This window comes from Aphelocoma coerulescens, chromosome 1 (genome assembly GCF_041296385.1).
Source record: "Aphelocoma coerulescens isolate FSJ_1873_10779 chromosome 1, UR_Acoe_1.0, whole genome shotgun sequence".
Lineage (NCBI taxonomy): Eukaryota > Metazoa > Chordata > Aves > Passeriformes > Corvidae > Aphelocoma > Aphelocoma coerulescens.
The window spans coordinates 27,999,496-28,027,418 of record NC_091013.1 but is presented as its reverse complement, the minus strand read 5'-3'; the positions used below and the strand labels follow the sequence as shown (position 1 = coordinate 28,027,418).

The 27,923-nt window shown below is 40.2% G+C and overlaps 1 protein-coding gene across 1 annotated transcript; it reads left to right on the top strand.

The window, feature by feature from the left end:
* The first annotated feature begins 1,382 nt into the window (after positions 1-1,382).
* On the top strand, positions 1,383-27,923 carry SLC5A7 (solute carrier family 5 member 7). The gene is made up of 9 exons (XM_069029000.1): positions 1,383-1,555; positions 2,524-2,746; positions 9,959-10,072; positions 11,897-12,052; positions 14,650-14,798; positions 19,382-19,525; positions 21,327-21,480; positions 22,616-22,833; positions 23,598-27,923. Exons 2-9 carry the CDS (start codon positions 2,569-2,571, stop codon positions 24,219-24,221), a joined length of 1,737 nt encoding a protein of 578 aa, XP_068885101.1. The 5' UTR covers positions 1,383-1,555; positions 2,524-2,568; the 3' UTR covers positions 24,222-27,923.

The following is a 27,923-nucleotide window of genomic DNA, read 5'->3' as shown; positions in this document are numbered from 1 at the left end:
GTATATCTCAGCTGCCTACTACTGGGAGGAGGTTTTTACTGCTCTCTCCCAAAGCAAGCATGGCATCAGTAGCATCCCTGAACAACCTGTGAGTCTGGCTGACAAAAATAGTAACATTTCTAACCTCTAATTCTTTGGCCACCTTTATTTGGGTTTCTCAGCTGAGGCCAGACCTGAAAGCAGTCTTATGCACACAATCAATTTATGAGTACGCAATCATAATTTATTGCCTGTGAGGCACATAATAAATGGCTGTGGCTAACATGGTGTGATGTGCTCAGCAGTTCGTGAGCAGGCAGACAAAGCTGCTCTGCCAGCCAAACTGGCCAGGCAGTTGGCAAATATGCAGGGAAGTGCCAGCCCTTGGGTTGTTCCTTGCAGTGGACTGAGCTTTTATGAACTGCCACCTTCCTCCTCTCTGATTTTACATCTTCCCATATTGCAGTTTTCTTCTTGAGTCTAGGATGACTTTAGATTTTCTGCTTCAAGTTAGTTCTTTTGCCAATAGCAGTTCTGTACTCCTGTGGGTTTTTTATTTCTACTTTTCAACTTGCATGAGCCAATGGCCCATGTTAACTGCCTCTCAAGAGCTGACAGAGACTGCCACAGCTCAGCATGATCTTCCTTTTGTCAAAACTGGGGCAAGGGCATGTGTGGGTCCTCTTTGCACAGGTATCCTTATTCTCAGCACTTAGAAGTACACTGTCCAGCATCATTTGGAGACAGAGAGCAAAAGTGCGAGCACAGGAAAGCTAGTATTACTGTAGCTCTGCAGGTGAGGTTTATAAGAGGCACAGCAAAAAACGGAGACTCCCCAAGAACTAGCTGTCCCAGATCGGGAAAAGGCCAATGCATGTTCAGCCAGGTCTGGAAGGGAGGTGTGGGGAAAGATGGTCCTGACCAGCCTCTCATGGACATGCCTTGGCTTGGTGATTGCCCAGTGCTAGGCCCAGAGGTGGCAAGGAAAGGCTGCCAGGGAGAGTAAGGAGAGCACAGAGCTCACCTTCCCTCTCCCTGCCTCTGCTCTCTTCCCTTCCTCCATCTCTCTTTTCAGTATGCCTTTTTAGATCCGCCCTTTCTTTTCTTCCTCTTTCCCGTTGGTTTAATATGATCCTGTTCCTTCCTGTCTCCCCTCACTCCCTTATGTCTTCTCACCTCAATTTCACTTCTTAACCCTGCTTCCCTGCCATGACACGACAATCAGTCTCCCTTGAGTCATCCTTACTTCCCCCCAACGTCCCCTATCACTCTGACGTCTTTCCCCCTTCCTCCCCCCAGCTCTGACGGACGCGGTCCTCTCACCCCACTGAACCCTCCTCCTTTATAAAGGGATTTTCCTCTTTTTAATCCACGAGACCCCCGTCGCAGCCTCAGCACTCGGCGCACCGTCGGCACCGCTGGCAAGAGACGATCCAGCCTTCGCTCCTTCCCTCCCCCCGCCAGCGGAAAAGCCCCGGGCGGGGACAAAACCCCCAGCGGCTCGGCCCCGACACCGCCCCGCGGGATGGGCGGCCGTGCCCCGCGGGCTGCGGGGCAGCGCGGCGGCGGAGCGCAGGTGGGCGGCGGGCGGCGGGCTCGTCTCCTTGCCCGACGGCGCGGGGCGGCGGGCGGGCGGGCGGTGCTGCCGCGGGCGCGGGGCGGGGGCGCGGCCGCGCAAGGCGCCTCCGTGGAGCGCGGAGCCCCCGGGAGGTAGGGCTGGCTCGGCCGGCTGGCCCCGCCAGCGGAGCCGCGGAGCCGTCGGGAGCGCGGACGGGTCTTGCGGCGCGACTGTGCGAGAGCGAACGCGGAGCGGCGGCGCCAGCACGGAGAGGGGGCTCCGGGAGAGGCTGGGTACGGGGCAGCCGCTGCCTGCGTCGCTCGGGAGTTTCCCCCCGCTGTGCTTCGTATACTTCAACATTTCTGCCTTCCGACAGCTTTTAAGCTTTCCGTTTGCTTTTCAAATTGTGTGAGAGAGAATAGATTGACGCTTTTCATGCTGGACAATTAAATGTTGCAACAAAGAAAGCGCAGATTTTAAAATACGGGAGATGTTACAAGGGGGAAAAGACTTAGCACTCCAATACAAACACTTAAAAGATGTGTTTTGCTGTTGTAGCTACTACTTATCCATATTTCTATTATAACTTAAAGCAGTTTTGTCTTCAGACTAAATAGAGACTTTTGTAATAGTCCACATGGCCAAGATCTTCTATCCCTTGTACCAAACTAGTCCGTGACTGAAAAGTTCCCGTACACTGAGGACTTGGTGACACCAGAGTAATTCAGTGCTCCGTAACTGACCTCTAAGAATAGTGTAGCTTGCAGCCATGTCATTCATTCTCCTTCACATTCAGAGGCTATAACCATTGGTTGTTGCTCCACAGGTGTTTTAATTGGCATGTAACATTAATCTCCATTACATCTGAAATTCTCGTTTCATAAATTCACCAGAATAGTCTCTTTAAAAACCATCTGAGGTTTTTTGTACACTGGTGCTAAAAAGCAGGTTTGTTAAAAGCAGACGTATTATTGCATTCTCTCCAGAGGTCTTAATGAAATAGCGATAAAAGAAGCAGTTGGGACTTCAACATGGCTTTCCATGTGGAGGGACTGGTGGCCATAGTTGTCTTCTACCTGGCAATCCTGGCAGTAGGGATATGGGCTGCTTGGAAAACCAAGAACACCGGCAGTGAAGGAGATCGCAGCGAAGCTATTATAGTCGGTGGAAGAGACATTGGTTTGCTAGTTGGTGGATTTACAATGACAGGTATGTAAAAAAACACCTTTTTGTTTCCTGGCCAGCGTATGACTTGTCAGTTTTCCATCCGAATGAATTGCAGTCTCTGCGTTGAATAATGCAAAATGGGGAAAATACATATACTTTTTATCCAATTGTTTAGTGAACAGCCAGATGTAGCATCTGTATAAAAACAACAAATATTTGTAAATCTCACAGGAAGAATATATTTTCATTAGTGTTCATTGCTTCCATATTCATCTGTAGATCAGATATGTTTGGAACAAAAGTATGGAATTAATGTAGATGAATAAGAAAGTTTTAAAATAACTTATTGTTTTTAAAACCATCCAAATTTGTGCATTAGTTTTGGGTTTGCTAAATCTGAGTAAAACAAAGTTTATAGAGAAAGAGATTGGTGGGGAGGGGAGGGGAGGGTGTGCAGCATAAATTAACTTTCGAAAAGAAAACTGGCATAACTCCAAACTTGTAATTGTACAGATTTCAGCAAACTTATTCTGTGGATTCTTTTAGCTTCTTTTTCAGCAGTTTGACAAAATAATGCATTACTCTCAATAGTCGTATCAGTAAGAAAACCCTGGGTGAAGGAAGAGTTCTTCACTGATTTTGTAAACAGTGCTCTCTGACTCCCAGAGCCAGTCAAACCATCTGTCTTACCTGGGTAAATAAAATATTCACAATACATTCCAAAATCTCAAAGCTTGTATTATGGTATTGGAACAAAAATGCATTATAGGAAGAGTGAATCCATTATTATTAAGGCAATTTAATTTTTAGGCATGCTTTTTTTTTCCTTTATTTAATCTAAATCCTATTCAGGCAAACCCCTTTCAATTGTCAGGTTGAATTTATCTGACTATATTTATGTTTTGCTGTTTTGTCCTGTTCTGCTTTCAGAATTATCTAATAAGGAAGAGCCAGGTAAAACTTGGGCCAAAATTCTGCATTCTTTATTTGAGATAAATTCACATTCTTTTGCAGGGGCATTTTGCTCATTCAAAGACTGAATATTTAGATATTGAGTAAAGAATGTAAAAGACAATAAAGTTTGAATACAGTTTGATGTTCTACTTTTTGCACTATGCTGTAATTTACTGTATCACGCATCCATCAGCTACTGATGTATAAGATATGATGAGATTCTGCTCACAGCAAGAGCTTGTTAGACTGCTTTCTGCTGAATGAAATGTTTTCAAGAGCACTGAAACCAGAATATTTTGCAGAAGTACTAGTTGCCACAAAACAATAAAAATTAAATTGGGGCAGTCAAGATAAAAAAGGCTTTTCCCACAGAAGTGGCTACGACTTATGGCTTTGCATATAGAAGACACAAATTCTGGTTTCCTTAATCCTATTTTTGCAGGAATATTTTGTGTAACAGCTGAGGCACAGATGAGACCTGAACTGGGATTTCCTATATCTCGGGCAATTTCTATAGCCACCACAATTCAGACCCACACATGTTCATCCTGTATCGTGCAAGCTCTAGAGATGGTGCAGTATCTCATCCTTGCAGTAGAATATCAGACTGATCCCAAAGCATTTGAGTAGCTAAAACTATCATGGATTTTATACTGTCAGGCCTGACACTCTTTTTCCCCTATGCCTTCCTTAAATATGGCAATTAAAGCCTGATATGGCAACTAACCTACACTTTGAGCCGCAGTGAACCACGCCTGTCACATAAAGCCAGATGTGGGCACAAATCTGCTCAACCAGCAGTTAGTCTGAGTTTTGTCTCCGTGAGGGTGTTTGGGACACTCGATTTCAAAAGTCATAATAAAACAATTATGAAAGTAAGCTGATGAAAATCTGCAATAATTTTTACAGGTTTGTAATTTTTACAAAATGGACACATTATTCAAGGGCATACTTGCTTTTTAAAAAATGATTGATGCTGATTTTGCACCTCACAACCATGACTATGCACAATACATGATTATTCCAACACTGTCTTTATAGTGTTCAGGTTTAATTGTCTAAGTGTAAATTATAAGCAAAGCCTACCCAGCAAAAGGAAAGCAAGAATTTTTAAAGTTCTCCAGAAAGGAAATTGTTTGTATGTACATGAAGCACTTTGGGTTATGAGATAAGGCCTTATTCTATCTTTTTTGCCTGAGACAAGCACTACAATGTTCCACAGGTATTGGCTATGAAAGTCGTAGAAGTTTCTAGGGCTACTTAGTAGAGAGGATGACAGCACTTAGCCTATAAATTTAAAATAAAATACAGAACATAAGCATCAAAGTCAAGATTCCTGAGTAATGATAGTTGATTTTCTAAACAAGATTGAATAATCTTAGAGCACTACCTACAAATAACAGGATATTTTTGGATATATACTATGGTCCTGAAGAAGAAAAAGCTGTATCTACCAGCTACTGAGATGCTGAACACAAAGCCTGTTGAAGGTTGAGTGTGTCTGCAAGTAAAAAAATAGAGTGAGGGAAAAGGTTGAGTTGTGGAGGGATCACAGCATCTCATATTAAAATTAACTAGTATTTTACCATAGTAGACACATATTTAATCTGTGTATCATTTTTACATAATTATAGATAAAATGTTGCATTAAATACTAGGCTTGCTTATTTTTGGTGAATGAATTTTTTAAGAAGTGGTATCTGCAACAAACTTGAATCTAATTTGATTTTGGTGATTGAGTTTAAACCTCAACAGAAATAGTTAAGATTACATAACTAAATGCTCACAAGCATGACCCGAAAGGTAATAATCTATTGATGTAATTTTTGCATTTTAGTTGGATAGAGCTACATATCCTTCCACATGAAAAAGAAACATTACACTATTCTATTTTATTCTAATCCTTGGATCAGAATTTTCATTTTACAGAACTTGGTAAGTTTATTAAATAATTTGAGTGGTCAGACAAGGAATTGTTCCAAAGAAGTGCCAAAAAATTTGCTTTTCAAATATATATCAATATATATCAAGAACTCAGAGATCAACTTCTGTGTGTCTCACAGGAACTAGAAGAAAAATTGCACTCCTTACCCTCAGTATTTGTCTGATCATTTTTTAGGGTACATGTTTTAAATGGATTTTGGTATTTGCTGCATTTTTGTTGTTCTTCAGACAGCAGGCAAAGGGAAGATTAAAACAGATTACCACATGAATGCTTCCATAGATTATTAAATATTGTATTCCTTTTGGCTGATTTAGGTAAAAAAAAAGAATAATTTCACCAAAAATAAAGGTATTAAACTAACTTTAAATTGTGGCTTAGCAAATGAGGATCAGAAAATTAATATCTAAGGTTGAAATTCCATCCTATCTTATCCCTTTATTTCATTTCTACTGTATTTACCTATGTCAGTGTACGTGCTGACTACCCATTCACCCCCTCAGAAGAAGACATATAGCACCTTCCTAGAGCTCTGTGGTCCTTGACAGATGTTCCAGAACAGTCATGTGCACAGAAAAATTGATCAGCAGCAATTTTTCAAACCCCAATCCAGAAATCAAGAAATAAAATTAAAAATAAGGGCTAAATCCTTCATGCCACCTTACACAGCAATATCTGTCTGCAGGGCAGACAGAGGAGAGTAATGACCCCTACAACATCACACAGAAGGGAACTGACTTGATCTCCTCCAGAAGAAAACAAGGGAGCTAGTCATGGCATCCAGGTGCTCCTAGGAGAACACCTAACACCTCTGTAGCAACCCTTGGCAAATCAATGCTGGAACTGGAAGCCCCCTTCACTACAGCTGCAGCAATGTTGGATGTCTGTCCTTGACAATGGGATATTATTCCCACCTGTAACCAAGTATCATTCATGTAGAATTCACGCTTATGAATTTTCTGGGGAAAGAGACAAATACACTTCCTTTTCTAAATATTTACTTTTGATATTATATACAGGTGCTTATTCCATAAGACTATGCTGCTTGACACACAACAGGCAACATACATCCCAGGTAGCCATGGACTTAAGGTTCAGTAGTGGTCTGTTGAAGGCTGAGTGGTGTTGCTCAGGGGTCCGTGCTGGGACCACTACTATTGAACAGCTTTGTCAGGGACATGGACAGTAGGATTGAGGGCACTCTCAGCAAGGCTGCAGATGACATCAAGATGAGTGCTGTGGTTGATAATCTAGAGGGAAGGGATCCCATACAGACGTACCTGTCCAAGTTAAGAGGCCAAGTGTAAAGATCCTCCACCTGAATCAGGGCGAACCCAAAGATGGATACAGGGTGGGTGAGGAGTGGATTTAGAGCAGCCGTGTTGAGAAAAACTTCGAATCACAGAATTATAGAATCATCAGGATTGGAAGAGACCTTTAAGATCATTGAGTCCGACTGTCAACCCAGCACTACCACTGTAACCCCTAAACCACATCACTCAGTGCCAGATCCAGATGCCTCTGGAACATCTCCAGGGATGGGGACTCCACCACCTCCCTGGGCAACGTATTCCAATGCCTGACCACCCTAACAGTCAAAAATTCTTTTCTAACATCTAACCTGAATCTCACCTGTCTCAGCTTAAGGCCAGTTCCTCTTGTCCTTTCACTGCAGGCATGGTAGAATAGACTGGCCCCACATCACTACATCCTCCTATAAGGTAGTTGTAGAGAGCAGTGAGGTCCTACTCTTCTCCAGACTAAACAAACCTAGCTGCTCCAGTTTTTCCTAATAAGACGTGTTTTCTAGACCTTTCACGAGCCTTGTTGCCCTTTGCTGGACACACTTGTGCACCTTGATGTCCTTTTTAAAGTGAGGGGCCCAGAACTGGACACAGTACTAGAGATGCCGAGTACAGCAGCATGATGTCTTTCCTGGTCCTGCTGGCTGCACTATTCTTGATACAGGCCGGGTTGCCATTGGCTTTCTTGGCCTCCTGAGCACTGCTGGCTCGTGTTCAGCTGCTGTTGACCAGCACCCCCAGGTCCTTTTGTGCTGGACTGCCTTCCAGCTGCTCTGTCCCCAGCCTGTAGCACTGCCTGGGGTTGTTGTGACCAAAGTCTAAGACTCAGCACTTGGTCTTCTTGAACCTCATACAACTGGCCTCAGCCCATCTCTCCAGCCTGTCCATATATTACATTCCTGCAGATCAACACTCTGACCCAACTTTGTGTTATCTGCAAATTTGCTAATTGTAGCCTAACTCTCCTCATCCAGATCATCCATAAAGGTACTAAACAGGACTTGGCCCAACATTGATCCCTGGGACAGGCTGAGGGAGTTGGAGTTGTTTAGCCTGGAGAGGAGAAAGATCTGTGCCGACCTGATAGCAGCCTTACAGTACCTAAAGGGGGCTTATAGAAAAGATGGGGATCAGGGCATGTAGTGATAGGATGAAATGTAGAGGTAGGGAACTGAAGAAGGGTAGATTTAGATTATATATTAGGAAGAAATTCTTTACTTTGAGCGTGGTGACACACTGGAACAGGTTGCCCAGAGAAGTTGTGGATGGCCCATGCCTGGAAGTGTTTAAGAACAGGTTTGACAGGGCTTTGAGCAATCTTGTCTAGTGAGTGGCATCCCTGCCCATCACAGAGGGGTTAGAAATAGAAGAATTTTAAGGTCCCTTTCAACCCAAACAATTCTACAATTCTAGAACTCTGGCAAACAAAGTATCATACTCCCCTCTATCTTAATTCTCACTGTCAAGAGTCACAAAATCCCAAATGTTTGACAATTTTTTATGTAGATTATGTATTCTTGTTCTTCTCATTAAGAATCAGCCTTAACCCATCTTCCCCATGTGGTCCCATATGGGCATCACTCACCTCTCATCTCTATAATACACAACAGATCTTGATAACCAAAAGTCTACTCGTAACAGATCTCCCTGGGTCACTTCTTTTGTTGCAGTCTTTCTCTGCATGCACATCCCTCATAAAAGTCCGTTATACCATTTCCAACAACAGAATGGTCCATTTCTGTGCTTCAAATTGCTGAAAGGGGGACAATTGTAATTCTTTGGTTGCTCGAGATCTTTGATTCTAAAGCCATGGTGAAATTCAGCAAAATACCCTCTAGTAGTACTTGAGAGATATCACAGTCAAGGAGACAAGAGTGGTTATTTAGCTCTTAATGAAATTTCTTAGGGAATTTTATCAAATTTTCTTAATTTGTTTTTCTCTCAATTGTTTGTCTTAAACACAAAAGCAAGTTTGCTTGTACTATGGTCAATAATGGGAAAATTCTGAAGAATGTTTAAGGAAAATACATTTTGAAGTGTTGAGACTTTCTACACAGAAACCCTAACTATTCTTATATGAGAAAGTAAGGCTCCTGACACAAACCAAAACATCATTACAAAAATCTAGGACTTGTAATGGTCTGTCTGCCCTTGTTCAAACTGCAAACCTAGATTTATAAAACTTGCTCATTATACATTAGAGATAATCAAAAACGTTTTTGCATGGGATCTGCAAACAGGAAGAGATAAATTTTATTACTTGATTTGTTATGAAGTATTTTTGCAGATCTAATCATGATACATTTCTGTGTTAAGAGTTTTTCTCTCATATGTACTGTTGATCCCAAATTCTCAAATGTAGAAACTTCCCTTAAAGGCAGAGAATCAACTCATTAAGTGTCAGAGGTTGGTATATTAAAAATACTGCTTTTTAGAGAGCAAGAGATAAAATTAGAAATATTGGAGAAAGCACATATTCCTTATGGAATACGACTCAAGGAAGCATAGAATAAATGAATCAAAGTTTAGAACTTTTATAGCAACAAAAAAAAAGCCCCACAACCCTACACAGAAGTATTCTGAGAACTCAGAGTTTATTAATATGCCTTATGTAGCAACAATTTAAAATGTAACAAGGTTTAAAAGCTTTTTTTTCACAAAGGCCCTAGTAAATGAAGTGTTGATTAAACTTTTGCCTAATTTAAGTGTTCTTCTTCAGATCCCCCCTTATACTCCTTATTCTTCTTCATTTGTACTAACACAAACAAATTAGTAATGGTAAATAAGTAGTGGGGGACTCAGCCCTCACATCTTCACGGACTATACAGAGACTTAGACACTTTGATGATGGCCTCTGTCCATTTGACTTCTTTTTTCATATGCTTAGGCTGTAAATTCAAATTAGGGCTGCCTTTAGTAGAAGGATGCCATGCCTGGCACTTGTATTGTTCATATAATAAAAAATAACTGTATCATCCATAATGACTATTACACAGTGTGTGAGCTTTTTTTTCTTTGTGGACATTAAACACTTTTCTATCTCTTCCTTTTCAGCCACATGGGTTGGAGGAGGTTACATCAATGGGACAGCAGAAGCTGTGTATGTCCCAGACTATGGTCTAGCTTGGGCTCAGGCACCTATTGGATATTCCCTTAGCCTGATTTTAGGTAAGCAAAGACTAAAACTAGTAGTCCCTCATTTTAAAGAGTTCTGATGTCAGGTCCATTACTTGAAATGAAACAACTAGAGTCTGATAAAAGGATGCTGATATAAACTGGATCCCTTCTGCTGGTAGGTTTGGCTATTGAAAAAACCCACCAGAAAATCTCTATAAATAGTTTGATATCTCAAGTCTGCTAAACTCCTTGTCAAGACCTGTTTGATTATTACAACCATACTGTTTGGGGGGGAGGGTGGTGGTTGGGGGGGGCAGGGGGGGCACTGCAGAAAAAAGAAGTCCATATATATGACCATATATCTAGCTGCAGAGCACAGACAGGAAAGTATTTCTGTAGGTATGATCCATACATGAAGGTTTGAGGGGAGGAATTTTTTATACTTCTTTAAAAAAACAAATAACCAAAATTAAAAATACAAGGTTGGGAGAAATATTGTTGCTTCAGACTGGAAGTATTTAAGATTGATGTAATCCCCCTGTTTGTTTTCTATACAACCTTTTATCCTAATTTTTCAAGCAATTTAGTTTTAGAGGTTAGAATACCTCCTATTTCCTTTGACAGGTGTTTGAACATCCTAATAGATTATGGGGTTTTATTCTTCTTTAATTGTCTTTTGCAATGATGGCATGACAAGTAGAATAAGAATAGGATCCTTTACCAAATCAAGAATAGCAAAAAGAAAAAAATGCTGGAGAATTTCTGCATCTACCTGCCTAAATACAGCATTCCCATAAACACTATAAACTGTGATGACAGTGTGTAAGCCAGTACCTGCTGTTCAGGGAACTTGATGAAATGAAGAAATATGAGTTATAAAAGGCAATACATAGGAATTCAGAAAATCTTCTGCACAATACAGTGAATAAATGACATATCTTGTCATGAAGAACCTAGTTAAGGGTTGCCAAATACCATACAGTATATCTTATTGGGAACTGACAGAGTTTCCAGTTCATTATTATACCTTATACAGCAGTTTTACTGTGATAGAAGTCTACTTGCTTATAGTCACCTGCAGATCTCAACTACACAGGTTTCTATACAAGGGCTCTTTCAGCTTTCCTGAGATAGGTCCTTTTTTTCCAGAGACAGAAAGAATTAGAGGAGGGGAGGTCTTTGCACATTTAGGTGCATATCCAGCCCATATACCAGCCAGGCAGAGCAGAATTGTGATATATCAAAATTCCTGAACATCCATAAGTGAAGTAAGTGTATGACAAATATTCATGGAATCTGACACCTGCAGAGCTCAGAAGACCTCTGACCTACCCTGCAGGTGTAGTAAAGTTGTTTGAAACATACATAATAAATCTGAACTGTCCTGAAAGAATCAGATTTGCTGTGTTTACACTAAACCACAGGTGAAATTCTATTTCTGATTCAGGAATCTCAGACAGTTTTATTTTTAGAGAAGGACTACGTGAAAATTCATGCTGGATTCTGGTCTAAGAATCAACAGGATTAGGTAGAAAAGCCATTCCCTTAGGCTAATCCAAAATTAGACAAAACTCTGACAGCATCCATAATGGAGGATTACATAAACTGAGCCAGAAAAAAGAAAAAAGCCTTCTATTTTATTATCATACCAGAGATACTAATGGAGTGTGTGTTTAAGTAATTCTGTAGACAGAGATAAGAGATTCCAGAGAATATTTTAACTGTGCTTTTTACTTTTAAACAAACAAACAAACAAACAAACAAGCAGTATTGGTGACTTTTTTTGTACCCTTAAGTGACAATGCATGTTTTATCCCTTAATGGCAATGCATTTCTAAACTGCAGCTGGTGTCTTACGCTGCTTTTTCTTTGTAGGTGGCCTTTTTTTTGCAAAACCCATGCGATCCAAAGGCTATGTGACAATGCTGGACCCTTTTCAGCAGCTTTATGGAAAAAGGATGGGAGGACTACTGTTTATTCCAGCTTTAATGGGAGAAATGTTTTGGGCTGCTGCCATCTTCTCTGCCTTAGGTAAGGAATAAGCAGTATAAATATTAATTTATTACAGGTAGATATTATTCAGAATATTGGAAATGCATTAAAATTCTGGCTTAAAATGGTGACCATTTAAGCCAAATGATTCAGACGGTGACATTTCTAAGACCCATGTCAACCAGCAATTCAATCTCGTAATGGTACCCCTTTATTATTTTGGTAAGGGAAAGACATGCAAAGTATCTATTCACTTTCATTTACCTTTAAGTCGTCCCTCTTCAAAGAGCATGAAAGGATTTAGGAACAAAATTCTGTTAATAGTGAGGGTGACATGAGTGATTGCAAGTACCCCTTTTTTGTCAGATCTGACCCAGCTTTTCTTTTACATCTCTGGGATGAGAGAAGCCAGTCAAATTTTCCCTTAATGATATGCAACAGCATTGTCAAGGCATCTAAACAAAATAATCCTTTGCATAAGAGGAGATCTTCATATACAGAACATTCCATAACACAAATAATAGAAGTTAACCAGATGCTGATCAATAAATTGAAGAATTCTTCAATTCTAAATGGCTTTCTTCTTGACAAAATGAAGAAAATACTTAGGATTCAAGAAAGGATTCGGAGAATTGGTGAAACTATGACTCAATAGAAAATCACCCAACTACTCATCCAGTCCTGAAAAAAAAATCAGCTTCCAGGGTTTTTAATTATATTTCAGGCCTGAATTTAGAAACCCCTTTAAGAACAGAGAAAGCCCTTGAGTTGAAGCACCAGTAATTGACTTTTACCAACTAATCATACTAATAATGCGCATGCATGTGGTAATGACTTCTAGCATAAGCTATTTTAAACAAAAAATAAACTTTGAAGGTACTCTCCAACTGTGCTCTGATGAACTGCAAAGCAATGGGGAGCTTGTTTACCACAATTTCATCACAAAATCCTTAAAACACTAAAAAAAATCGGCATGCTGAGGTGATAGGAGTTGAATAACTTGAAGAACACTCTGAGTATTTGGAATATTTTTGATTAAGGACAAGCCATTCTTTTTTATTTCAATACAAGTGGTGTGAATACCTTTCTAGATTTATGTAACAGCCGACAGTTAAAGACTCTCAATGACTATAAAGGTCATTGTAGATTTTAACTATTCTGTGAATAATCTAGTTCCTTTTTTCACACCTATCTTCACTGATGAATGTTTAATCCTGTACTCTTCACTACTTGGTCTTCATCATGACTCCTTGCTTGGCAGGGTTGTAGATGGGAAACACAGGTCCTACAGCTGTGAAAGAGATCTGAGCTTGTAATCCTTGAGCACATGAACTTTGAAGGCTCATTGTGCAGGAAAAAACATACCTGTCAGCTCCCAGAGGCTCTTACATATCACACACCATGCTGTCTTCTATGGCCAAAACTCTTCCAAATATGTGCTCCAGAATATCCATCTACAATAACTGCAAGCACTAAAAGTTGTTGCAAGATGTTTCATTTAAATCCTCCTAATTACAAGGAGAAGAATTTTTTAAACATGGTCCTAAAACGTTGCAATCACTTGAAATAGCTAACACATCTAAGGGAAATATGACCATCCTGATACCTGCTGGAAGGGCAGTGCAGGAGGACACAAGCCATTCAGGAGGTTTCTTGAGTGCACTGACAACTTCCTGACACAAATGATCAGGGAGCTGATGTAGGGAGGTGCTCTGTTGAACCTGTTACTTAGACCAAGGAAGAACAAGTCAGGGGTGTGAAGGTCAAAGCCAGATTTGGCTGCAATGTTCATGAGGTGGTGGAATTCACGGTCCTGAGATGGAGGGAACAAGGCAAATATCACAACTGCAACTATCGACTTCAGAAGAGTAGAGATTGGCCTCTCTAGCATTCTGCTTGGAGGAATCCAACGGGAGACTGTCCTGGAGTCCAGAAGAACTGGTTGATATTAGGGGATCACTTCCTCCATGCTCAAGAACAGCCCATCCTAACAAAAGGGAAAATGTGGACTGCTGTTGAATGGGTTGGGTGGCAAAGGATGTGGAAAAGACTGAGGTAATCAGTGCCCTTTCTGCTTAATTCTCTACTGGTAAGACCAGTTTTAGGAATTCCAGAACCCTGAGAAGCCTGGGAAAGTCCAGTGCAGGGAAGGCTTGCTGGAAGAGAATCAAGTGAGGAAACTTTAAAATACACTGGACAGACACTGTCTCATGGGACCTCAGGGGATGCATCCTGCAGGTGCTGTGGCAGCTGGCTGGTAGCATTGCAAGAACATTCTCTGAAGACTGTGGTAATCAGGGATGTGCATAGCTGCTTTTCCCAAGCAGAACGAGAGAGAGTAGTCTTTACAGACCTTGAGGAAGGTCTGTAAGGAAGGGCTGTTGGGACCCTTCTGTCCTCCATTTCCTAAGAACCTGCAAAATGACAGATGCTAAACTTAGACCAACAGGAGTCTCCCTTTTCCCATTCCCTTCAAAGGTGCAGAAAGGGTGTGCAGAATATAGAGGGGGGAATTATTGGTGCTGTTATTAAGTGTCAGACCAGGACCTATATATGCAGCTTAACAAAAGTGGGCCTTCTCATCAGACATGCTGTGACATACACACTAACACGCAGTGCTTTGATTTTCCCCTTAGGTGCAACTATAAGTGTGATCATTGACATTAATGTCAATATTTCAGTCATTATTTCTGCCCTGATTGCCACAATGTACACGCTTGTGGGTGGACTTTATTCTGTGGCCTACACCGACGTAGTTCAGCTTTTCTGCATCTTCCTGGGACTGGTAAGTTTCGCTTTTTTTGCCTTACTTTGTCAAGGATTTTGCCCTGAACAGCCAGAAGGGCCAAGTGTGTCCTGGGATGTATCAGACACAGCACTGCCAACCAGTCAGACTCCACTCACAGAGTGCTGACTTTGAAAGAGTCTGTATTTGCATCAGTGCACAGCCCGTACTTTGGAAATAGTGCTGTCCAAGAGGTCTGACTCTTTGGCTTTTTTCCAGCCAGTCTGGCAGTCCAAACACTCTTGCAATTTTTCTCCTGAGTACCTATCTAATTCAGAATAGGACTGGTGCTGATCCTTCCCTGTCCATCTATAGGACTGTGGCTCAGGCATTGGAAGGAGGCATCAGATGTACGAAGCTGTTGGTAAAGTAGTCCGGAAATGCTGGCACTGGACCTGCAGAATTGATACTCTACTGCTTCTCTTTTCTGTGGTTGTCACCTACTCACAGAGCTTAGTTAGCCTCCTGTTAACTTAGTTAACCTTCTTGGTTTTTCCCTCATTTCCATCCACCATCCTTGGAGACCATAGTATAGGAAGTCTCACCAGATGTTTTGGCTGTTTTAGTGTGGTAGTGTGAATATCCTTCATCAGCCATCAGTGATATGCTAGTGGGTAGCCTTTTATTTACTGCTGTTCTTTAAGCCTCAAATTGAAAAACATCCGTGTGACAGGGTCCAGATCACAAGGGTGCAATCAAAGAAGCTGCTGTCTTTGTTTGCCAGTAGCAGTAATAGACGGTCACAGGTGTGCAGAGAACTGAGATATGCTAAAACAAATGGAGTAGCTCAAGATGAAGGAACCAAATAGCACCTTGGGGGCCTGGCATTCTTTCTCTGCTTTCACCAGAGTTCTTGTGCAGCTCTAGGGAAATTGCTTCAGCCAGTGCTTACACAGGTGGTCACTAACCAGCTCTCTGTGTGTCCTTACTCTGCGGCATCTTACTGTGAGGACTATGGCCTTCAACTGATTTAATGGAAATGGTGCTAAATAGCCTGAAAAAGCAAATCCAAGTTCCAACTGGCTACCTCAAATGAAAAGTTACTCCAGACCTTCTTCCCCTCATATCTTTGTTCTTCATCTGAACAGTGGGGAAAATACTGTCTCTTTCCCAAATGTGAATGTTAGTATTTGTGAAACATCAAGTTTCTACAGACGGCATGCATTACAGAAATTCCCAAAACTGGAGATAAATCAAAGTACAGAAATGTTCTTCCAGTGCAATCAACACATGAACTGCTAGAGAGCCTGATCCCATGGGAATAACATTAAAATCAGCAAGAACCTGATGGGGGTGGAAAGCAAATGAAGGTTGTATAGAAGTCTTCTAAATGATTTGATCTATAGCTTTATAATGTTTTGTTTTAATCCAGGTTGGGCTCTTTGAAATAAACAGCAATAATGTAATGCACAAGAACCCATATTCATGAGCTCAAGAGTGTGATCAGTGAGGCTGGAAGACTCAGTATCTAAATGGTCATGCTCTAGGGAGGCAGTTTTAGATGAGATGGGACACTCTCACAGTAGGTGTCACAGCAGAAGATGGCAGACATTCAGTTATCCCAGCTTCTCCTCCAGGCCCTGGTGCAGTTTTTATTCCCACTGACACAGAGCTTTGCTGCGCCTTCCTCTAATGTCTAGTTTCTCTCCTGTTCTTACCTAAGACAAAAAGCATGTTGTAATCACTCCTGTTCCTCCTTTCAGCCACAGCTTTTCCCTTAGGTTTCCATACCCTCTACCCCGGCCACTCCATGTGCATCCTTGTTTTTCTCTTTACAATCTCATGTAGTGTCTCTCCTTCCTTCCTCACCTTCCTGTATCCATGCCTGCAACTCTCATCTCTTTGTATTTATCTTGCCTGGTGAGACTTTCCCTCAGCCTGTGCTGTGTCCTAACTATTTACTATCTCCTCATCTGTATTATTAATTCCCCATTCTAAACCCTATGTTTTCCCAGATAATTCCCAGGAATGGTGCAGGGCTGTCACTTTTGTCAGGAAAGAGAGTCTACATATATAGATGTAAACTATGACATCCCAGTAAACTGCAGGGCCAAAGAAAGTGTCTTGATTGGTTTTATTTACTAATAAAAAGCTAGCCCTCGAGACCACAAAGAGCTAGGTTACTGTGAGGAACTGGAATGGTTTACAAAAGCTCACAATGAATTTGCAATACAGTACCTATTTAATCCTGTGCTGTGGCATGCAGACTCCAGATGGACTTTTAGATATTTACCCTACTGAAAATCTCACAGAGTATGGCCAAACTACATCTGTTCAGAAGCTCATCACTTGGAGATGTTTGACATTTGAGATTCAAAAACAAGAATAAAAAAATCTGTCTGACATCCTTGTTCCCCCTGAATTTCTCAGGAAGGAGAATATTAATATCCATTAATTTTGACAATACGTTTATTTTTCTCTCAAAATATCTTGGAGACAGTTGAAAAATTTTACTGCTCTATTGTGGTTTGACACTGGCCCAGCACCAAGCACCCTCAAGAGCCGCTCGCTCACCCTCCCCTGCCTCAGCTGGGCAGAGGAGGGAAAAGCAAAAATATTTAATGAAGGCTTCATGAGTGAGATAAGGACCGGGAGAAACACTTCAAGGATGAAACAGGATCAACTTAAAGTTACAAAGTGAATTTATTACTCACAGAATCAGAGGAGGATAATGAGAAGTAAAATAAGCCCTTAGAACACCTTTCCCCCCCCCAGCCCCTCCCTCCTTCCCACCGACAGCGCAGGGAGACAGGGCATGGGGGTTTGGTCAGTCCATCACCACGATTTCCTTCCACTGCTCTGGGTGAGGAGTCCTTCCCCTGTGAGGCTGTGGGGTCCCTCCCACGGGAGACAGTTCCCTGCAAACCTCTCCAACATGAGTCTGCTCTCACGGGCAGCAGCCACACCGCACCTGCTGCAACATGAGTCCCTCCCATGGGCGAACAGTCCTCCCAAAACTGCTGCACCTTGCATCTCTCTTTCCTGGGTGCAGTCCTCCAAGGACAGGCTGCTCCAGCCTGGAAGCAGGGCCCTCTCTCTCCAGTGGGTCTTCCACGGGATCACAGCCTCCTCCAGGCATCCACCCGCTCCGGTGTGAACACCTTCCCCATGGACTGTGGGTGGATCTCAGCATCCCACATGGACCCCGGCCTGCAGAGGAATCGCGGCTCCAGCACCTGGAGCACCTCCTGCCCCTCCTTCTCCACTGACCTTGGTGTTGCCATGTTGTTGTCCCTCACATGTTCTCACCTCCTCTTCTCTGACTAGAATCCAAAACCTTGTGACTTTGTTTTGATTTTCTTCTTAAATATGTCATCACAGAGGCATCACCAACCTCTCTCATTGGCCCAGTTTTGGCCAGCAGCATGTCCGTCTTCAGAGCCATCAGCCATTGGCCCTTCTGGACATGGTGGGAAGCTTCCAGAAGCTTCCTCACAGGAGCCATCTCTGTGGCCCCCTGCTACCTAAAACCAGGCTGTGCCAAACTGATACATGCTCTTTCACAGAAAAGCTCAAGCAGAGAGTGAGAAGGGAATCTTTCTGCCCAACTGCTTAAACTGGCAAAGTTTAAATGAGAACAGAATTCTATGGTACGGGATAAACTGCCTGAATAACAGGCAGTGCTACAAAATATTCTTCATATATTATTGCAATAATTGCACAACAAAATAGAGAAAGATGTTTGACTTTTCCCCTCTGTGCTCCTGTTGCCCCTATATACTCAACTGTGATCAGTTGTGATTGTGGAAATCTGTGTGGTTTTGGATATCACTGGATCCTAAGGATGCTGGGCTTGTGATGATCTAGTCCATATAGTGCAAAGCCTGGTTTTCACCTCAGTTGGAGCTGCTGAGTTTCTCCTCCACAGAAAGTTAGTGACTTACACGACTGCGAAATGACTTTGCAAGTAAATGTACATAAAGTCAGCTGAAGAAGGAATTGGACCTTCTGGCAGAAACCATCACTGGGAAGACTTTCTGATTTAGATAAAAAACAAACAGACTGAAAATGATCAAGAGACACCTAGAAAACACCTGTGAGGCAGAAAAGTGCTGTACCACTGGGTTAGTATGAGTTCTGGAGGAAGAGAAATGAGGCTGTACCAACAGCAATCCTGTCGTTTCACAGTCTTTCAATACTTAGTTTAGTATTGAATTAAAAACAAATTCCCAAGCCTTCAGATGTGATGTCTCATACCTGTATACTGCCAGGTCCTGATGCTATTACATGGAAATTTGTATGTAGATATTTCTGTACTGTCTAGTCCAGGAAAGAGTGTAAACAATGTATGAGGTGGTTAGGTAAAATAAAACAAAGATGTATAAATGTGTCTTTGCTGCTGATTTTGCAGTTTCCACTGATTAATTCTCTGGTCATACTCTCCAGGCAGATGTGAGCTATCCACTACCAAATTCTGTGGATTTCAGAGATGTTTCCACCTGCACATTATCTGAGTTTTTGCAAATCATCTTGATAATTTGGTATTTAATCTGCAGCAAGAATAAGAAAACTAGATGAGTGTTTTTTCACAGATTTAGAATATCTTCTGTATACCTGAGCACATTGTTTCTCTTTGGTTACAGTGGATCAGTGTCCCCTTTGCTATGTCCCATCCTGCAGTAACAGACATTGGGCTCACGGCTGTGCACCAGGTGTACCAAGCACCTTGGCTTGGATCTATCAACTCACTTGACATTTACACATGGTTGGACAATTTCTTTTTACTGGTAAGTGGTGATTTGTATGAAGCATTTAAGCACTTACACTATGTTACTGTGACAGTTGAAAATAGTCGAGTCTAGTTAAGAGTTTCTATCAAACTGAAAACTTTTACCCTCTTGACTCCTACTTGATATTTCTGTACATTTGAATGATTTCAGTGACATATCAGCCAGCATTGCCAGGAATGCAATTTAAATATCATCAGGCTGAAAGAGCTGACATGTTAAAATTAAATAAAAGTGTGCAGCTAATGCTTAACTGATGTCATTGTTGGCAGAGGAATTCGTGTCTTGCAGAAGGCAATAAATACATTACACAAATGATTAAATAGGCCTTAGGTATAGGTGAAGAAAAAGCTCTGCAGAGATGGATGGCAGGATGGATAAATTCATACATGCACACATGCCAGAATGAACCAAGGGCTTTCATTATTTAATACCAATATATTACACATGGGATCAGTGGTTATTAAGTGCTTTCCATTAGAGGATCTAGAAACATGTGTTAACATTTTCCATTCTCAGTGTCCCTATGCAAATCTACACTGGTTTTATTATCATGTTGTACTTTGGGATTACATTTTCTGGCTTTTCTTTAAAATTCTCTCAGCCAAAAATCTTCAGGGTTTTCTTGTAATTGGTCTATTAAAATGTGTTACTTTATTCAGCATTCTCTCAGAGATCCAAAGTATGACATTAGCTCAAGTGGCTGTATTCTCTCCTGTAAGCCTGAAGGTTTCATCTCTGCTGTTGACCAAAGGAAAGCTCTGATATTTTGACACATTTTCTTTTAATTTTGTCTGTTTCATTATAGCTCAAGAAACTTCCACATGCTTGGAAAGCTTTGATAAAGGAACGTTATTATTAAGGCGGCAAAGAAAAACGGTCATAAATAGCAAGTCAAAACCAGACTTGTCTGTGAAACATTAACTTAGTCCCCGTGTGTGCATGAAGCTATATGAAACACCTGTATACACACTTTTTGGTCCAAATGCCTCCTGCCTCATTTAGTGTATAGAACTAGGCTATGCAATTTGCTTGGTTTTCTTTCCATGCTGTTTAGACACAGACACCTAGTTAATTCGTGGAGGCTCTTCAAATCCTGCTCTCAAGACAGAATTGTTAGCACTTGGGCTTTCAACCTTTGGTAATACTCTTTTGTGTCATATTTTGCAGAAATAATTTTAATTCTAATCAGGATCCTTCAGTAACATATCCAAATAAAAGAGAAGGGTTTCCACCACAAAACAAAACTTTTCTTTTTTTTGCTTTGTCTTCGATTTCTATTGGTATTGTATTTGCTTAAGGCAGTCATGGCATAATTTTTCAGATTCCTGAGTTCAATGTATACAGCATGTCTTGCCTTCCATGGATGACTACATGCATTCACAAAGGAAGATAAAATCTTGCTTTGACATTGTATCAGAGTCTAATCTAATTTTAGTGGAAGAGTATTTGAAGGCAAATTCTTCAAATATGAAATATGAAAATAGTACTCTTCATACAGCTTTATCAAGTCAAAAGATTTGGGGATTACAGAGACTATGAAAGTGCAAAGCTTTGTTGCTAACTGTATAAAAAAAATAACTTGTCTAAAAGAATGGGATTTAAGTGGACTTACACAGGTTTGACGTTGCTTGTGGGAATGAAAGTTGCAGTTATTACTGGCTGGCTGATATTCAATAAATAAATGAAAAAGTAGCAGTATGGCTTTCAGCATTCAAGTGATCCTTGTACGTGTTCTCTATATGGTGAAAGCAAAATGATTCAGTTACCCCCCAATCACAGCATGCTGTTATGTTTGTAGACATTAGGAGGAATTCCATGGCAAGCATATTTCCAGAGAGTTCTTTCCTCATCTTCTGCCACATATGCTCAAGTTCTGTCATTCCTGGCTGCTTTTGGCTGTATTGTGATGGCTATTCCTGCAGTACTGATTGGTGCAATTGGAGCATCTACAGGTAAATGATTAAAAATCAGTATTACAATAAATGTAAAATGAATAGTGCAATAAGTGTATGAAAATAAATCTTATGTTAGATATAGGTGACATATGGTTTAGATAGCCAGGTGGCATCATTAATCAACTCACAACTCCTTCAACAGGAGACCACACAGAAAAATAATGTTATAGAATATTTCTCTCAAAGGAAATTGTTCCTATCCCAGTGGATGAAATTAAATAATTTCGTACCTTCTAGGTATCTACCGACATAATATTTCAATTCAACGTTTGAGTTAGATTCTGGTACTTTTATTTGGTGGTAATAGTAATAATTATGAGTGGCTGAGGGAGTTGGGGTTGTTTAGCCTGGAGAAAAAGAGCCTCAGGGAAAACTGTTTTGCTCTCTACAACTACCTGAAAGGAGGTTGTAGCGAGGTACTTTTCCCACATAACAAGCAACAGAACGAGAGGACATGGCCTCAAGTTGCAGCAGAGGAAGTTTAGAATGGATATTGGGATAAAATGAATTCACCAAAAGGTTTTTCAAGCACTGGAACAGGCTGCCCAGGGAAGTGATGGATTCACCATCCTTGGAGATATTTAAAAGATGTGTAGGTGTGGCTCTTGGGGATGTGGTTTATTAGTGGGCTTGGCCGTGCTGGGCTAACAGTTCAACTCAATGATCTTAAAGGCGTTTTCCAACCTAAATGATTCTTTGATTTATCAGAAATTTCTTACCTTGACCAAAATATCCTTGCCAAGGTCATAGTGACAGTGATCCCCATCACAGTGACAGTGTAGCTAAACTGTTAAAAATTTACATGGCTGTGAGCCCTGTTCCTAATCAAAGAGAGTAGTTAAACACATCACAAAGAAACATGGATCCTAGTCTTGTTTTATTGAATAAAACAACATTTATGAGCAATTTAAAGCTTTTTTTAGAGACAAGGAAAAATGCTGAGTAGAATTAAATCCGCCTAACAGAAACCAGTGTGATGCTGCCTCTCTGAAATGCCATCAGTCTGGCCCTAGTAACAGTCTGGTCATTGAATGTGCATGAAAATGTGGTAATATGAATAGCTCGCTACACATGAAGTCCAGAGGTGCTGACCACTAATGTTACTGATATCATACTGATGTCCATATTACAGCTTGGAACCAGACTGACTATGGTGTCCCTGACCCCAAGAGCAAAAAAGAAGCAGATATGATTTTACCCATCGTGCTGCAGTACCTTTGCCCTGTCTATATCTCGTTCTTTGGCCTCGGTGCTGTATCTGCTGCCGTGATGTCCTCAGCTGACTCTTCAATTTTATCAGCAAGTTCTATGTTTGCTCGGAACATTTACCAGCTTTCCTTTCGGCAAAATGTGAGACAGTGTTTTCATTTTTACTTTTAGAGAAAATTTTAGGTGAGACCTTAACTAGATACATAGATGTGTAATATCTATGATACATAGACTGTAATTTCATAATGAAACACCTCGTTCATGTTCCTGCCTATAACTAGAAAAATAATTAGTTACACAGTATGTTGAAAAAACTGAAAATCATAAAAATAATTATGGTTGTGACTGATGACAGAAGTGAAAAAGCTGGCTTGGGGAGGGCAGCTCTCAAGAGTTCTTATGGCACTGCAATTTATCCAAACAGCTAATTACTGTTGCTACAACCATAAGTTTTACTTAAATTCTTCGCAAAATTAGACATTTTTCTAATCTTTCATTTATCAGGAAATCATTTGACAACAAAATGGTCTAGTGATTTGGAATTTTTCTTAGGAAACAGAGAAGAAGAAATTCTGATGCTGACCAGTTTTTTCTAGTTGAGTTATACTGTGATTTTATTTAAAAGTTATTTCTTACAGTGCTGTTTTTCCTCTTTGACTCATCATCAAGCTTTTTGCTATGTTCGAAGAGTAATGACTTTGGCAATAGCAACCATAACCCGTAGGTTTTTTTCTCTGAGCTTGAGATGAAGATAGAGATATTAGTTTGTAATTAGTATTGAATGAATCATGCAAAGCTTTCTTTTACAATTCAGTATTTTATATTGACTGTATATAAGTGTAGGCATATATGTACACACATGCCTACACATGAAAAAAACACCTAACACTGCCCTTTTTTTGCAGGCTTCAGACAGGGAAATTGTGTGGGTCATGAGAATCACTGTTCTTCTGTTTGGAGCATCAGCAACAGCAATGGCACTGCTGGCTTCATCAGTGTACGGCCTCTGGTACCTCAGCTCTGACCTTGTTTATATCATCATATTCCCCCAGCTCTTGTGTGTGTTATTTATTAAAGGAACCAACACCTACGGTGCCATTGCAGGGTACCTGTTTGGCCTTGTTCTCAGAATAACCGGAGGAGAACCATACCTCTACCTTCAGCCCTTGATCTTCTACCCTGGCTGGTACCAAGATGATAATAATCTGTATATCCAGCGATTCCCATTTAAAACACTTGCTATGCTCACCTCCTTCTTTACTAATGTTATAGTCTCCTACTTAGCCAAATACTTATTTGAAAGTGGGACTTTGCCACCAAAGCTGGACTTCCTTGATGCTGTTGTTGCCAGATACAGTAGAGAACACATGGACAAAGCAACTCTTGTAAAAAATGACAATATTGTATTAAATGAACTTGCACCTGTGAATCCACGACACAGTCTAACTTTGAGCTCAACTTTCACAAACAAGGAAGCCTTCAACTACGTTGATTCGAGTCCAGAACTGTCCAACACTGAAGATAATTAAAAAATCTTGTAGCCACAGGCAAAACAAGGAGAAGCAGGATATACTACAAAGAATAGCAAGAAGCGTTTTATCAGAAGAAAAGCAAGAATTGGGAATAAAATGCCGCTGCACATCCTTAAGTTGTTTCTAGGAGCAGGAGCATCTCATGGGAGGAACTCTTTTCTGCTATTATCGAATATGTTGGATTAGATCACAGTGTTTACTAAAGTATACATTCAATCCCATTCTTTCCATCCAGAACTATTTACTGTACAATTTAAAAAAATTTATAATTTAAAATATATGTAGCAGAAAATGTGCAACAGTTCTTAGCTAGGATATCTTATGGAGAAATTATAAAACAGTAAGTCTGAAATATTATTACTCAGCATTTTATTGGCATTAAGAGAAAATATAATGTCACAGCTATAAGTGATTTATTACTAAAGAGCTAGTTGCTTGAGCAAAGACAGATAGATAACGTCCCTGGGGTTTTGGTCTGGTAATTTTTTTCCTCATAAAGAAATTTAAATAACACAATCTAGTATTTTATTATTCTTACAAGACAGCGAAATGCACAAATAGTAATAAATTCCTTATAGGAGTGCTAAATATGATATATTAATTTTAAAAAGTTAAAATTCAATCGCCAATTTAAAATCCTGTTATACCTGATGTATGACAACCTTAAGCAAAATACATTAATATAGGTGTTGTCTTTCTTTTTTTGTGGTTAGTGGCTGTCACCAAAATTCTTAGAGCAATAACTGGAGTTGAAATTCAGCTTGTGAAAAATGGCTCTTATAGAAAAGCTCATGTAAACAAAACAGAACTTTTCAGTGTTGGGAGAAGAAGCCTGATCTTGACTTATCATCAAAATGAACGCAAGCAAAGCAGTCTGACACCAAGCAACTTCACCAATGGAATAAATATTGAAAAGTAAAGAGAATCAAGAAGGCTTGAAAAGAGAGATGAGAGGGTTTTCCTTGCAGAACAATTTTCACTTAATAAAAAAAGCTATTCTTAAAAGATACCAAGAAGTCTTTTGGCTTGATCTTGCTGGGATTACTCTGGAAAATCTACATTTTCCATAGAAAATAACATTTCCTCAAAAATTTCTCAAACAAACAGGCTTGCTGGACAGCTTTCCACATCTCTAAGTGTTTGCCTCTGAAAGCAGCTTGGAGGGGAACTGAAAGGAATGCTGAACCTGCCAACATTGTGAGAGGCACACTGGTGTCTTCCACTAAGTGCTGGACTCCTTCATTGGTCCCTGTCCTCCTGGCCACCACAGTGAGGCTGCAGAGCAGCAGCAGTGGCCAGGGGCAGACAAGACTTCACTCACAAATGGCAGTGCTGGCCAGAAGCAGCAAAGTGGGGAGATGAGGCCTCTTCTGACTTTGCCCAGGCCAGCAGGAACATGCAGTGTTGTTTCCACTTGCCCACGGCCAAGATGATTGTGTCTGTCCCCATTGGTATGTGCCTTTCTCAGCAGGAGCTCTAGTAGCTAGATTTCTCTACAATTAAGAGTTATGCTCCAATAATTCTTTTTAAAATCTGCGTATGACGCAAAATGTTCAGTTGAAATCCAGATATCCTCCTGTTGCTGGTCACTGGTGAAATTTCTTTTTTTAACACTCACAGCACGAGGAGCTATACTGGAAGATAGCAGATGGAAGAATTGGTTTTGCTGCTAAAGGAAGAAGCCATCAACTTGTGCATTCACTGTTGACATAAGCTTTCACAAGGCTGAATCCTTAGATATGTTTTGCTCCTTTTGTGGAGTCTTAACAGCATATATATATATTTAATATGTAGAGAAAATTAATTTTAGAGATGTTGATTTATTTTTTTTTTCTCCATACTCTGCATTTAAAAATAACATTGCAACTCAGTTCTGAATATGCACTGTGACCTGCAGTACTACTGTGCTTACCAATAGGGAGTGTGCTCTGAGTGGAGGGAATCAAAACCAGGATTTGCACTAAAAGCTCAGAAGAGCCAACATAGCAAAGAAATGAAAAATTCCTGTGAGGTGAGTGAATAGGCCACAAATGGAATTCAGGGCGCTGAGTATCACAGCCCAAACACAAGCCCAGCAGTATTAATTCACTCATGAACCACAGAAGAGAGATGAGGAAATAGACTGTATAGAGGAAAGAGGGGAAGAACAGAGCCACTGCTGAATTATTCTCCATTTTCAGCCCAAATCCACTAGCCCAAATCCCTTCCTATGGGAAAATATCAAGTCACAGTTTTACCTCCTTACATAGCCAATGCCTTATGCTGCTGTTCCAAATTAAGTTAAAGGATCCCATTATACAGTCACCTGTAGGCCTTCCTGAAAACTTCTCTCTTACCTCAGTTTTGTCCAGAAATTGCTAGAATTTCACTATGAGATGCTGCATAGTGACCAGATGCTTTGAATACAGCAACATTCCTATATTATTTATTTCAAAATGCCCAGCTGTGGGAAAAAAGGAAAGAGAAGGGGATTGATCTGGAATAATTTAAGAAATTTTGATTGAAAAAAAAGGCTTTTTCTTTTGTATTCCCTTGTTGCCATAAAAACGTAAATGCTTTTAAAATGCTCAAAAAAAGGTAGGTGAAAAAAATAAGTGTTCGTCCAAAAATTTCAAACCGGATGCTTCCAACATTATCAGAATATTTTACACTTTCTAGCCTATAGAAATTTTTTTTAATTGATGTGATTTTATGCAGTATTCCTGCTTAGATGGACTACAAAAGCCAAACCAAACAGCCCCATGCAAAGTCTGTTTACAGGTTTTATTGCCTTAGCTCAGCTGTCCTACCATTAAATTTGCACAGAGCTGTTTATATAACCAAAGGCCATAGCTGTGATTGATAGCTGTGGGGATAAAAAAAAACCAAAAGCAAAATAAAGCAAAACAAACAAACAAAAAACCACTCTGTTACTTCCACAAGCAAAATGCCAACAGGACGTGATTCTTTAGGCAGATTTTATTTTCAGAGAAATCATCAGTCTTTCTCCCCTTTTGCAATTTGTGGACAGTAGTACTGTGCAGTAAATTGGATTTATAATCAGTGAAGAAAACAGCTCATTTTCAGACACTGAGGTTATTGTTTCTGAGCCTACAATTTTAAGATTAAATATTCATAACACAATCATACATTTTACTTTCACATTCTTAACATTTGTGAATAACATTTATTTGACAGGGGTTTATTACCTCCTTTGCATGAGATGTGTTCATAAAATCAAGGTTGATAACATAGCTGACATGTCAAAAAAGTTATTTCATCTCTACTTGTCCAAATGGGATGGTATACATATTATAAACAAACCATACTTTTGTGAACCTGAACTGAATGTAAACATTAAGTGGATCAAATAAAGTCAGATTTAGTCTTTTATTTTCATATAGTACAAGAATTTAGGATTTCAAATAGAAGTATCATAGGAAAAAACTGTTATTCATTTTTCCTTCTGCCCTTCAAGTGTATTGGTCAAGTTTCATGTGCAGTTAGTAAGTTATTGTAAGTCTGCTATTAATCAGGGCAGTATTTGTGGATGTAGTTAAAAAAAAGTATATTTTTGTCTGTGTCAGAAATGTTATATTAAGACTATATTCAACAAAGCAGATAGGAAGCATAATATAGATATATATGTTTTAACTTCATTTGTATTGTATTCAATAGTGTCCATGCATTTTAGGAAAATACTGTCTGGTTTTGGGTCTG